We start from the raw sequence: 13,757 nt of genomic DNA, 5'->3' as shown, positions 1-13,757 counted from the left end.
CACACACACACACACACACACACACGCTCATGGCTGCAGTAGGTTCTCAGTTGAAGTTTCCCTTACTATGCTGCTCAGTGCTTTTACTAACAACCGAAGGTCTCAGCCAGTCTGTGAAGGGATTGTAAAGGTAGCCTGCATCTGAGAACTCCGCAGGACTCAGAGCCCATGCCCTGCATCTGAGAACTCCCCAGGACTCAGAGCCCATACTTCTGCCCTGCATCTGAGAACTCCCCAGGACTCAGAGCCCATGCTTCTGCCCTGCATCTGAGAACTCCCCAGGACTCAGAGCCCATGCTTCTGCAGGTACTCTTCACCAGCAGAGCATTTGGAAGAGGACACAAAGAGAAAAGCACTTTAAATTTCCAGCATTGATTATTCCGTGTGGATGGACTCCCTGAGTGTGAAGCTGACCCTCTGGTGCCATCTTGTGTCATTATGGAGTAACGTTCTCTCTTAGCAGTCTCCAAAACTAGCCACTTCCCCAAATGTCTATGTGAGAGGGAATAAATAGCACTGGTCATATAAGCAATGTGTCTGCACGTATGATGACAACTGTTTCTAGGTATTGAATTGAACATCGTGTGCATACGACCTTGTATAATCTTCATGCCAGCACTGTGTATATGCAAAAAGGGTCAATGCATTAGTACTGAGTGCAGGATTCGAACTTGGCTCCAGAACATATGTGCTTAGTGGCTGTGGGCTGCTGTGTCCTTGAGCGCAGTGCTTACTTGCTCTAGAATTGAACCTTGTCCTCTGTTCATAGCGTAATGCAAAGGTCTGGGGACACACCCTGAAAAGGAAACTGCCCTATAAATCTATAATTATTTAAAGAAACTTTTTGGCAACCTGCCTAAAAACAGGCATCCTGGGATTGAAAGGGAGGTGACAGACTGAGGCTCTTGTCCAAATGAACAAATTAACATTGTTGAGCTCAAAAGCTGGGCCCTTCCCACTAAGCTGTCAGAGCCCTCCTGCGCAACCAGATGTTCCCATGATTGCTGTCAGAACGCATCAGTGTGGTTTCAAGCGTGTGATTATTTCTGTCTTCTTGTTAGGAGGGCCTGACATCAAAGTGCAGTTTCAAGCCTTGCACCTCATGGTCATGGCCCTGCCTGACGCCAACAGAGACACAGCCCAGGTAAGTGGGGCTCATCTGGGGGAAGCAGAGGTGTGACAGCTCACAAAGCTGTCTGCATGGTGCAGCCCCCACCACCTTGCATGCTCTTTGTGACACTGCCGAGAGGCACACACAAAGGATGGAGATTCTAGAACTCTTTCTGAACATCAACATTTAGTTGCGCTGAGGGATGCTGAGAATCTAAACAGGGTTAAGTGTGGGGAACAAAGGAGAGAAAGACAAGAGGCTTACTGGAACCTGGATCTGGAGTAAGTGAGAGCAGTTAATACCTTATAAGAATACAGTTCTATCTGGAACTCATTGCAGCCTGGTGGGGGAATAATTCCAACGAGCCTTTGACGAGGGCATCTGAGACCATTGGACTGCGTGAGGTTTCTAGAATGTTCCCGTTTTAGAAAAAATAGAGACAATATAATTTAAATAGCTCTAAGTTTTAGGAGTTTGGATATCACCCTCAAGGGTCTGAGCATCTTTCAGGGTGGGGAGAGAGGGGCGCAGAGAAGCATCTTCTCTGTTGACCGTTGTCGACAGAGCATCTGCTGCACTCGCACCCGTGGCTCCTCCCCTCTGCCTTCCCTAGCATCCAGGCCTGTTTCTTTGTTGTGTGCTGTAAAATTCGGGATTCTCTCTTGCAATTTTGATGACGAGTATGCTCTTAGAGTTTGCTGGTATAGGCACAACAGGCGCTTGGACCCTCTGAATTGACACTGAAGTAAGACAAGATGAAAGAGCCCTTAATTTTAAGGCCAGTCAAAAGAAAGAAGAAAATGGAGATGCCAGGTTGCTTTCTCTCTGCATGCTTTTTGGGGGGAAGTGGGGCAAGGGGGTTTCTAAGAGTGGAAACACTTGGTTAAGTTAAAAAAAAACATGTGGCGCATGCCCATAGCCCTAGCCCTGGGAGTCTGAGGCAAGAGGATTGATTGTTGAGAAGGCCGGTATGGACTTGCCGGTGTGATGAGACACAATGGTTATGTAGCTTGCCTCCACAGCATAAAACAGCATTATTTTCCATCCTCAGTGCAAGGCCAGCACAGCAACCAAATGTCAGTTTTGAGTATCATTCAATACTTTTCCAAAAGTTACAGACCTTATTTTTTTCTGGTGCCCCCCAAACAGTGTTATTTTTATCACAAAACTCCATCTGATTTCAGATATCTTAGTCAGATGACCATCCTTTCCTATGAGCAAGGATGGAAAAATTGACAAGAAATTCTGTACATCTGAGAGGAAGATGGTGGGATGCTGGAAACTTTACACACACACACACATACACACACAGAGACAGAGAGACAGAGAGAGAGAGAGAGAGAGAGAGAGAGAGAGAGAGAGAGAGAGAAGAGACAGAGAGAGAGAGAGAGGGAGGGAGAGAGAGGGAGGGAGGGAGGGAGAGCGCACAGTCTTTGTCTTTCCGTTCTAATATGTTGGAGCTCGGATTAGAGCCGCTGGCTGTAAAGAAGGCAGAAACTCAACTGGGCAATGTGCTTCCTTACCTGAGATCCTTGGTGCCCCCACTTAAAGGACTGATGCTGTATGGTCGCCTCATTCCACCTTCCTAACCCGATCTCCTGCCTGTACAATCATTACAGTAGTATCTGCCTGGTAAAGTTTATACACAGATAGTGAGTGAAGGAAAATAGTATCAATTACTGAGAATCATGTCTGAGTCATAGACTCGCAAGGAAGCGTAAGCTATTAAAAAGACATGTTAAACATGTCCTAATCATGAGACTGTGGGAGGGCCAGGGGTGGATCCGTTAATAAAATGCTCCTGATGAAATTCTGAGAGCACAAATTCCAGTCCCCTCCAACCATGGGAAAGCCCTAGTGGCAGCCTGTGTCTGTAATCCCACCACCTGGAGGAAGAGACAGGACTGTTCCAGAGCCTTGCTAGGCACATGGTCGAGCTGAATTAGCAAGCTTCAGCTTCAGTGATGCACCCTGTGTCAAAAGATAAGCCTGCTCCATTTCAATCCCCAGATCCCAGACAGGAGAAGACAAGACACCTAAGAGTCGCTCTCTGCCCTCTGCACATGTACCATGGCACATGCATGTCTACACACACACACACACACACACACACACACACACACACACACACACACACCGGGGAGAGGGGGGAGATTGGTAGAATCCAGACTTGAGAAAGCAAAGAGTTCCCTCTGGGCGTTGCAACCTCTTGGTGAAGTGCCAATGGTTCTTGTAAAGGTCTGTACTTTGGGAGTTTAGCGCCCTTTGAAAATTACCAAGTTTCTTTGTCTTTTCTTTTAATACTTACAAAAGCTGCACATAAACATTTACTCTTCCAGGTGAAGAGTTTATAATTAAAAAAAAAAGTCAAAAGAATCAGGCATCGTGGTGCATGCATGTAACGCTAGCACTTAGGGATCTGAGGCAGGGAGATCACAAGTTGGAGGCCAGTATAAACAACCAAACAAGAACATGAGCAATTTCAGAAAGATGATCTGTCTAAAGTCATGTTTTGAAATGTTTGCTTGCCTTTGCGTTCCAGCAGAGGGAGGAGAGGCTCCTGTTGCTTAAATGTTTGTTTGTTTGTTTTTTCCTCAGAGAAACAGTAAATTGCTATTGGCAGCAGGGCTTTCAGTTGAGGGCGTTTTTACTTAAAGAGTTATTTTCCTTCCTTCACGACAAAATTGCATTTATTTTGTTTGAGCGGCAGTGTTTTCCTCTCCCCGGTTGATGTTTAATTTCAATATTTGTCAAGCTTGTTTAGGATTAGAAAGAAAGTCTATTATCTGTAGACTCCATGGTAATAAACCTGTAAGAAGGGAATTATTTTATGAAGCAGACAGTTGAATTAACTGCTCATGTTTCTTCTAAGCAATTTAAGAGGACATAGGACACATTTGCTCATCCTGGCCTTCGGGCACGTTCCTAGCAACCCAGTGAAGGGCTGTAGGGGATGAGTGGTCACCATTAGAGAAGCCCATCAGTGGTTCACAGGGGTGTGACTAAGTTCTCCTGTCTCTTGTTAGGCTCTGATGACATTCTTCAATAAAGTGATTGCCAACGAATCTAAGAACCGCATGAGCCTGTGGAACATTTCCACAGTGATGGCGCCCAACCTGTTCTTCAGCAGAAGCAAGCACTCTGACTATGAGGAACTGCTGCTGGCCAACACTGCAGCCCACATCATCCGCCTGATGCTGAAGTACCAGAAAATCCTGTGGAAGGTGAGTGAGTAAGGCTTTGATGGCTGTCCAATGTCCCTGTGAAAGATGCATCTGCAGGGAGATGCAAAAGCTCGGGAACAAGTGACTCTTAGAGATAAAAAGAGGCAGAAATGTGAGAAAAATAATTCAAGGTTGCTTGTGGCATCCACATACAGTCAACCTTCCCCATTCACGGGTTCCTCGGCTCTGGATTTAACCAAGTGTAACTCTAAAGAGCCTCCCAAAATTGTATATATGTATCAAACTTCCTTGGCACCAGTCCCTAAAAGGCCGAATAAAACACTGTCCTATACCACATTTGCATCGGATCAGACATTGTGAATCACCAGAAGTTGATTTTAAGTATAGAGGAGGATCCTTGCAGGTTATGTGCAAACACTGTACCATGTCTCGGCAGTCAGGATTCCAGAATCCAAAGGGGTTGGGAGCTAGTTCCTCTTGGAGACGGAGGAACAGTGGGGCACTCTGTAGACATGCTCAAAGCATGTTTTCTCTTCTAAACTGAAACCCTCCTCAATTTTCCAATCTCGATGAACGTCGCAGCTCTGGGGTTCCAGGACAATGAGGGCTGAAGCAACATTTCCATATCCAAAGGCTGAATTTATCATGTGCCTCCTTCCACTCAAGGCTTGCTTTCTCCTCCAGGTTCCATCTTTCTTGATCACCCAAGTAAGAAGGATGAATGAAGCCACCCTGCTGTTGAAGAAGCAGCTCCCAAGTATGAAGAAGCTGCTCAGGAGGAAGACCCTGGAGCGGGAGGTGAGAGCGTCAGTGGGGCAGTGGGTAGAGCCACAGCAGGGCTCAGCTTTCACTTCTTACAGGAGAATGATGCTAATATCCACACAGATACTGTGGAAAGTCCCAATCAGCAGACACCAGGGTCGTTCTGTTGTGTGGGTTACATGCTTTGGGGTTAGAGTCCTTGACGTGTCAGTCTCCTGAAGACCATGTGGTATTCCAGGAATGACAGTTAGATGCCCCTTTAGTGGTTTACAGGCAGGCAGGTTGTCAGGCTTGAATGTGAAGTGTCCCCCAGAGGCTCCTAGGTCTGAACACTTGGTCCTTGGCTGGTGGCCATTTGGGAATGTTGTGGAACTTTTAGGAGGTAGAGGCCTCTCTGGAGGGATGTGGGTCACTGAGGGTTGGGGTCCTAGAGGGCTTATTGCCTGGCCTCACTTCCTCTCCACTCTCTGCCTCCTGGGTGTGGCTGTGGTGTGAACTGTCAGGTTTCTGCCCGGCCTCACCTCCTCTCCACTCTCTGCCTCCTGAGTGTGGCTATGGTGTGAACTGTCAGGTCCCTGCCCGGCCTCACCTCCTCTCCACTCTCTGTCTCCTGGGTGTAGCTGTGGTGTGAACTGCCAGGTCCCTGCCCGGCCTCACCTCCTCTCCACTCTCTGCCTCCTGGGTGTGGCTGTGGTGTGAACTGTCAGGTCCCTGCTGCTGCTGCTGCCCTGCCCTTCTGCCATGGTGCGTGCATACCTGTGGGGCCATCAGCCAAAATGAGCCCTTTCTCCCTTCAGCTGGTTTAGTCAGGGTATCCTTCTGCAGCAGCAAGAACATGCCTGTGAGAGCATATCAAATAAGTAAGAAAAGACATTTCTTTGATGGTCAAAAAATGGGAGAGATAATTGTCTATTTTTTTAAAAAAAATAAATTAATTCATAGCGAAATTTGTATTGAGCACACTTGTGTATATGGAGATAGACATAGAAATATTTTTCAAAATAATTATCTTACTTTAATTAAATGTAGGGTGGCAGTTCATTCCAGGCATTGATTTTATTCAACTCTGAGAGTGCAAAATCTTGTAACTCATTTTGTTAAAAAAACAAAAACAAAAACAAAAAGAAAGAAAGAAAGAAAGAAAGAAAGAAAGAAAGAAAAGAAAAAAGAAAAAGTATAGCAATTTAGAGGATAAGGGATCTAAGTGCCATGAATATTCAGGAGTATGCAAGAGTGTGAGAGCAGCTATGGGGACAATGAGCCAGGACCACTGATACAACAATGATACAGATACAAGTGCCATTGTGGATTTGTGCACAACAATGAAGGAAGTGGGTTCTAAGCTCCAGTGAAGGGAGAAAGGACCAGCATGGGGCCTGAAGGAAGGGGTGCAGTGTTTGCCAAGGCGGTGGGGGGGGGATGTCAGATACTAGTTAGTACTCATTGATATACTCACAATTAATCGCAACTAATGCCTGTATCCCACTTATTGATTGCATGGAAAATGATATCTTACCCCCCTCCCCCAAATAACAACCTTTCTTATTGTTTTGTGCTGGGGTCAAACTCAGAGCCTGGCTAAGCAGCCGGGCAGTCGCTCCGCAAGCAAACTAGCTCCTCGCCGGAACCAGCAGGTTGGTTAATTTGACAGGTTTTTCAGTTTGAGTCCAACATCTGGATTTCCTTAGAGACAGTTCTTTTAGGAACTATTGAAACATCTTTGTTCACTAGTTTGGATGTGTATGGCTGGCCTTTTTTGACTGGGTAGTAACTTTTATTAAAGAATAAACATTCTGAATGTTATAGTATGGCCAGTGTGGCCACTTTAGAAGTTAGATCCATAGGGCTTGAGCCAGTTTCTTCCTCTCAGAGCCTGCTAGAAGGTACAGTGGAACCCACCTTGGGCCTTCCTCGGCTGCACTGTTAGTGTCCAGAGCTCTGACAGGTGCGTACTGGTGGTTTGGGGGTTTGTACGCTTGTCATTTTCATTCTGGAAGGGTTTAGTGAGAAAAGTATGGTACAGTTAGAAGGTCCCAGTGCAGTTAGAAGGTCCCAGTGCAATTAGAAGGTCCTGCCCCAACTCAGCTTGCAAGCCTGGTGTTCTTATCATACAAATTCCAGGACAGACCATGGCATTCATTTCACAGTCTCGTCATAAGGGTGGATTCTCACAGGGTTTATAAACTGTGTCATAAAGTCTGTTTACAAGCTACAGTGTTGTAGGGATGCCAGTTATTTTAATGCTTTGATGGTCTACAGAGCACTGTACATTCTACAGTTGTAGGCACCTAAAGACAAAATGCTTCGACTCCATCATGCCACGCCTTTGTGCATAATCTTGATTGAAACAATCAATCAGCAAGGTACAAATTCAGAACATTGGAAAGAGCTAGTGAGGTGTCTCCGGTGCTTTCTGCATGGCCCTGAAAGCCTGCTTTCAATCCCTGGGACCCACGGGGTGAAAGGGAAGAGCTGACCCTCCCAAGCTGTCCTCTGATCTGCACAGACATATATACCCCCAAAGAAGTAATAAATAAATAAAATGAAAACTTGGTAAGGCTGTAAAATAAAACTTAGTCACTGCTGACTTATACCCTTGGAGAAAACAGGAGGACCCAGGCAGGATGTCCGCTGAACCCGCACGTATGTCCACACCAGATTCTCTGTGCTTGTGTACCAGACATGAGTACACTCGATCCTCTGTATCGACAACAGGCGGTGCCTGTGAATATTGGAAACATCCGTAAGTCACTGCTGTGTTGGTTCTGAACGAGTACAGATCCTTTCCGGTGCTAAGTCTTCTCAACATGATGCATGGCAGCTTATTGACAGTGTTTTTATGTGTGTGAGTTATGACACTCCAGCTGAACATGACTTAAAGTGTTCTGGGAGGATGTGTGCGGGTGAGGTGTACCTGTGTCATGTTCTCCAAGGCCCCGCATGAGGACTAGTGGGTGTTGGTGTGTATGGGTTTTAGACCCAATGCTCTGACAATCTCAGTGGTGATAGCATGCACTCCCCCTACCTCAAGTGACTGGCAGCATACAGGAAACGCTGTCTCTTGTCCTGCTTCAGTTGCTTTAGAAGCAGTAGTGTGCACCCTATCGTAGTGTGCCCAATCCTCTGTGCTTCCTCTCTGTATTTGTGTACGGATGGACAATAGCTTGGTTAGGCCACCCAGAACAGTGAACCCCACCGGCATCCGATCTGGTTCTCTTATGATTTGAACTTCCGTGAATAAACTAGCATATACATCTCTGTTTTCACAGTGGAAATCTGTTCAAAGTTGGATTTATAAATGAGGGATTGTGGAGTCAGTGCGCATAGGCACTGCATCATTTAATAAATACCCAAACATTTTCCACAAGGATTGTGGGATTCTCAGGGTCAATCTGAAAGATGTAATGTGTTTTCTTTAGGTTTCAAGCCCCAAGACCTCAAAGGTACCACAGAAATCACCCTCCTCAAGAAGAATGGTAAGGTTTTTTTTCTGACTAGTGGGATGTCTGTGTGTGTGTTTGTGTGTGTGTGCATGTGTGTGAGTGTTTGAGCATGTATGTTTGCGTGAGTGTGAGAATGTGTGTCTGAGTATGTGTGTTTGTGTATGTGAGTGTTTGAGTGTGTGTGTGTGTGTGAGTGTGAGCATGTGTGTGAGTGTTTTGAGTGTGTGTGTTTGTGGGGGAGAGTGTTTGAGTATGTCTGTGTGTGTGAAGCATGTATGTTTGTGTGTATGTGTGAGCATGTGTGTGAGTGTTTGAATATGTGTGTTTGTGTGAGTATGTGTATGTGAGTGTTTGAGTGTGTGTGTTTGTGTGTGAGTATGTGTGAGTGTTTGAATATGTGTGTTTGTATGTGAGTGTGTGTTTGTATGTGAGTGTTTGAGTGTGAGTGTGATGCTGGGAAGTGGACATGGGGCACTATGTACACCAAACAAGCAGGAAGCCTTCTATCACTTCTGTTATTTTTCATCTTCGAGATGGTCTCACCATGTAGCCAAGGCTAGCCTTAAACTAACAGAGCTATTTTACCTCCATGGCCTGAATATGAAGATTATATGCATGTGTCCCCCCTAGTTCCCACCATTGCCTTCCCTTGGCTCTGTGTGTGTGTCCCTCTAGTCTCCACCATTGCCTTCCCTTGGTGCTCTGTATGTGTGTCCCTCTAGTCTCCACCATTGCCTTCCCTTGGTGCTCTGTATGTGTGTCCCTCTAGTCTCCACCATTGCCTTCCCTTGGCTCTGTGTGTGTGTCCCTCTAGTCTCCACCATTGCCTTCCCTTGGCTCTGTGTGTATGTCCCTCTAGTCTCCACCATTGTCTTGCCGTGGTGTTCTCACTGTGTATCCTTTGATTCTTCTCCACTCCTTAGGACACAGCTCTTATCACAGTAAGGTAGTTTGGGTTGACTACATCTTTACTAATTACTAATTTACTAATTCTATTTACACTTGAGTCTATTTCTATTTCTGTGGGTTAAAATGTCACTATATTATTTCAAGAGAACAGCTAACATAGTGTTCTAGGGCATGCATTGTAGCAACTCATACACATGTATATACCTGTGTGTGTGTACATCTTAAAGTAGGGTTTTAGGACATTGTTCAATAAAGATAACTGATAGATATCATTTAATATATATGTACATATATAAAGATATTATAAGTATCATTAGATTTATATATACATGCATATATATTTAATAAAAACACTGATATATATATTTCATTATACGTATGTGTGTATATATTTAAATTAAGGCTTTGAGGCTATTGTTCTGTAAAGATACTGATAAAAACCCTTTGTCAGAATATTTGTCAGAATCCACGTTTTCTTCCCTGTGATCCCCAGGCGCTTGAGGGATGCCTACAGGTGCAGTGAGAGTAGAGTCTCAGGTCGGATGTGGTGGCTTGTCTTCTAGAAAAGAAGGAAGGCATGCTCCAGTCCAGCCGAGCATTGGTCATGTGTGCCGGTGCTCCTCATTCAAAGTCCCTGATTTCCACCTCCCGAGTGCAGTCAATGGCCTGACATTCACCCTAATCTGACCGAGTTTGGCTCTTTCCTCAATGACAGTCTGATGTGCCAGAAGGTGTCATAAGGGTCCATGCTCCGCTTCTTTCCAAAGTGTCCATGGCCATTCAGCTCAACAGTCAGACGAAAGCCAAAGATATCCTGGCGAAGTTTCAGTATGAGAACAGGTAAGTGCACCTGTCTTCAGGCCACGCCCCCAGATGGGCGTGCAGCAGGCAGGCCTTGTTTCAGGCCACGCCCCCAGATGGGCGTGCAGCAGGCAGGCCTTGTAGGTTTACAGGTAGATTATACAGGTTAAGATGGCTGGACAGTAGGACTATCACCAGCAGGCTGGGTTCTAAAGGAGATGGTACAATGCGGTTCTCTTACTAAGATTTATTTTGATCTTTTTTTTTTTTTTTTTTTTTTTTTTTTTTTTTTTTGCATATGTTATCTGCCTTGTGTGAAGGTACCCACAGAGGCCCAATTGGATCCCTTGGAGCTGGAGTTACGGGCAATTGTGAGCCACCTAATGTGGGTGCTGGGAATTAAACTTGGTTTACTGGAAGACAGGCAAGCCTTCTTAATGGCTGAGTAGCCTCCCCAGCCCCATGATTCTTTTCTTGAAAATGAGACTTGGTCAATGAGTTTTATCTTTCATTAGAACAAGAAATATGGCAGTTGGTTTTGTCAATATCTCAGTTCCAGAAGTACCATGTAGCTCCCTGGACACCATTATGGCTCCTTTTAAAACCTGTAAGCCCTCACCCACAGCGTCTGAATGGTGCCCACAGCTCTTGGCACGTATCCCCAGAAGTGTCCATAAAAAAAGCATTAGCCAACCTTATAGGCATGCGGACTCACATAGAAGCAGCTGACCCTACCGTTTACAAATGACAAGAAGCACCTGATTAGATTTATTAGTTGGAACGTAGATGCAGGTTGTATTATTTCTAGTGAAATTTGTGTATATCTGTAAGTGTTCAGAGCAAATTCCGATGAAGCAGCTTCATTTGGTGTACATGCCATGTGACTTTGTGCGTATAATGGTTTTTAACTGACAGATACATGGGGGTTAGTTAGTGATTATGACTGGGGAAGACAGACATAGTTCTAAGGGCAACATAAAAGTGCCTGTAGTGTTAGAACCCTGGTACTAAACTCTTGACTGGGATGGGGTGGGATTAACAAGCCTCTCTGACAGTGTGCTTGTTATAACATGAATGACCATATGGTCTAGCATCCATTGTCCTGGACATTTATTCCCCATATTTGAAGACAACCCACTCACATAACCCAGAACACCAGAACAGCTTTGTTAAACAAAACCAGATAAACTGTAGAAATCCTTCAGTGCATAAGTGACTAAACCATGCTGGGTCCCAAGACACTCTCTGCAACAAAAACAAAAAGGACTCTTGGGTCTCTAGGGATTCTAGCTGTGCTCTCAGTTCTTACCAAACTTGGAAAATAAGGAACTTGTAAGAATACAGGCTAGGTAATGCTTGTTTGCCGGGAATGAAGGATCAGGTTCAGGCGTAGGAAGGACTGGATGGTAAGTGAGACCCAAACAGGGTGGCAGTGGGTGTTCTAGGGCAGTAGAAATGGCATATTGACTGAATCTATGCCAACGTTGTCTCAAGATGCTGCTGCTGCTGCTGGCGGGACTATGAATGATACCTGCGGGCAGCGTGTATGATACTAAAAATGATACCCACATCTATAGTCGCCTCAAAGAAAGATCACTTTGCTAAAAATACAAAGGGAGTGATAAAGAAGGAGGAGTAAGCACCTTCCTCTTCTCTACAGGGTTGGAGACTGCTCCTGGCTCGTCTCCCCATGAATTCTCTTGTCCCTGGGATAGAAAAGTTGAATTAGGCAATTGCTTTCTCTGACTACTTTTTGTTATATGGCAGACTTGAAAAGAAATGGCCTTCAGGTGGTTGTTAAAGCACTAGGGAAGCTTAGGGCCGTGACCCCGGGTCAAGAGGGAATCCATTCAGACTTAGCCAACACAGAAATCAGCCTGGCTTCTCTTGAGTGGCAGGGCAGTCCGAAACAGGTAGCCACGCCCACATTGCCTCCTCTCTCCTGCAGTGCTGACTCCTGCACTGCGGTACTCTGTCACCATAGCCACCTCCCCTGTATCCCACTGATTGACAGCAGTCTTAGCCACTCTAGACAGCCGCCCCTCACAAACATCCCACTGATTGGCAGCTGTCTCGGCCACTCTAGACAGCCGCCCCTCCCCAGCACACCACTGATTGGCAGCTGTCTCAGCCACTCTAGACAGCCGCCCCTCCCCAGCATCCCACTGATTGGCAGCTGTAGCAGCTGCTTTAGACTCAGGTTCTCATTGCTGTTGTCTTGATAACAGCTGTGATAAAGTTCTGTGGGGTGTATTTCATCAACATACAATGACCTGTCAGTATTCACTGTGGATTTAGAAGGAGCCCTAAACTGCTGCTGTTTTGTTTGTTTGTTTGTTTGTTTGTTTTTTAGTCACGGTTCATCTGAACGTATTAAGATGCAAAACCAAAGGTTATACGAAGTTGGAGGAAATATAGGTAAGGATTGTTCAATAATCTCTATGCCCATATTCCATGATATATAGAACAATAAGCCTTAATCAGCACTTGAGCTGGGCAAGCATCTACCCTCTGTGCTATTAAAACCTACTTCTCCATCAGTAACCCCTGGTTTAACCTGCCATGTTCAGTTTAAGCAGCTCTTAACTTCAATTGGCCAGCCCTCATGGCCATGTTTTCATGACTCACCTAACCCCATTGTGTGGGTGTCTCCTCTCTCACCTTCTTCCTCCCTTCCTCGTGGTCTCTCCTCCAACCCCAACCCTGGGAATGAAAACTCTGCCCATCTCTCCTCTGCCCAGCTATAGTCTGTAGGCATCTTCATTCATCAGTCAGAGATAACTTGAGGGCAAGGTTACATAGCATCACTTGGGTCTAGTGAGACCCTCCTTGTCCCTGGGGGCAGCCAGGGCCAGTATTTAGCATTGTAATACATAACAACAGACCAACACCACCGCCTGCCTTGTGCACTGTACTGCTATGCTAGCAATCTCACACAGGGGAAAGGTCCGGAGTTTCAGAACACCTTAGAAAAATGGTGGACCTGTGGCCCAACACCTTCAAGTCTACTCCCGGTTCTTTACTCCACTTTGTCTGCTTTACAACACACTGCTGCTGTCTCTCCCACATTTCTTCTTCCAGTTTCTTTTCTCTTGAAACCACTCTAGTCAAGCATCCTCCCCAACTCTTCACCCAAATTATGCTCTCCTTCCGGGCACCCAAGAGCTCGCACTGAGACACAGGCACTGCCTCGGTCTAAGTTAGCTGCCTGGCTTGAGCGTCCCTGACTGAAAAACACTTGTCTCCACCTGCTTCTGGGGACAGCATGAGTTTCTGAGTTTCCTCCTGCGTCTCCGAGTCTCTGGTTCCTTTTCAGTTCTCTTGGTTGTAGTCCTTGAAAGTCTGGGTGTATACACAGCTTCTTAGGTGAACTCAACAGTCTTGTTGCTTTAAATTCACCTGCCTGCTAAAGTTTCACAGACTGGCCTCCCGGTCTACCCTCTGGATACGGCACTTGCACAGCCTGCCCCCCTGCGCACTGCCTGGGCATCTCCCATTGGCTGGGGCGGTTCTTGCAGCGCTCTGCCTGGGCATCTCCCATTGGCT

General features: G+C 45.9%; 1 protein-coding gene across 4 annotated transcripts in view; it reads left to right on the top strand.

The window, feature by feature from the left end:
• Positions 1 to 13,757, top strand: part of Arhgap28 (Rho GTPase activating protein 28) — a 173,841-nt gene that overhangs the window by 157,010 nt on the left and 3,074 nt on the right. For all 4 annotated transcript variants that reach the window (XM_031368647.1, XM_031368650.1, XM_031368649.1 and 1 more), the window contains exons 12-17: positions 1,062 to 1,144; positions 4,138 to 4,335; positions 4,981 to 5,094; positions 8,478 to 8,534; positions 10,126 to 10,250; positions 12,565 to 12,629. In XM_031368647.1, coding sequence (XP_031224507.1) covers positions 1,062 to 1,144; positions 4,138 to 4,335; positions 4,981 to 5,094; positions 8,478 to 8,534; positions 10,126 to 10,250; positions 12,565 to 12,629 — 642 coding nt within the window. The remainder of the gene's footprint in view (positions 1 to 1,061; positions 1,145 to 4,137; positions 4,336 to 4,980; positions 5,095 to 8,477; positions 8,535 to 10,125; positions 10,251 to 12,564; positions 12,630 to 13,757) is intronic.

This window comes from Mastomys coucha, unplaced genomic scaffold, assembly GCF_008632895.1.
Source record: "Mastomys coucha isolate ucsf_1 unplaced genomic scaffold, UCSF_Mcou_1 pScaffold14, whole genome shotgun sequence".
Taxonomy (NCBI): domain Eukaryota; kingdom Metazoa; phylum Chordata; class Mammalia; order Rodentia; family Muridae; genus Mastomys; species Mastomys coucha.
This window is presented reverse-complemented; position numbering and strand designations above follow the sequence as displayed.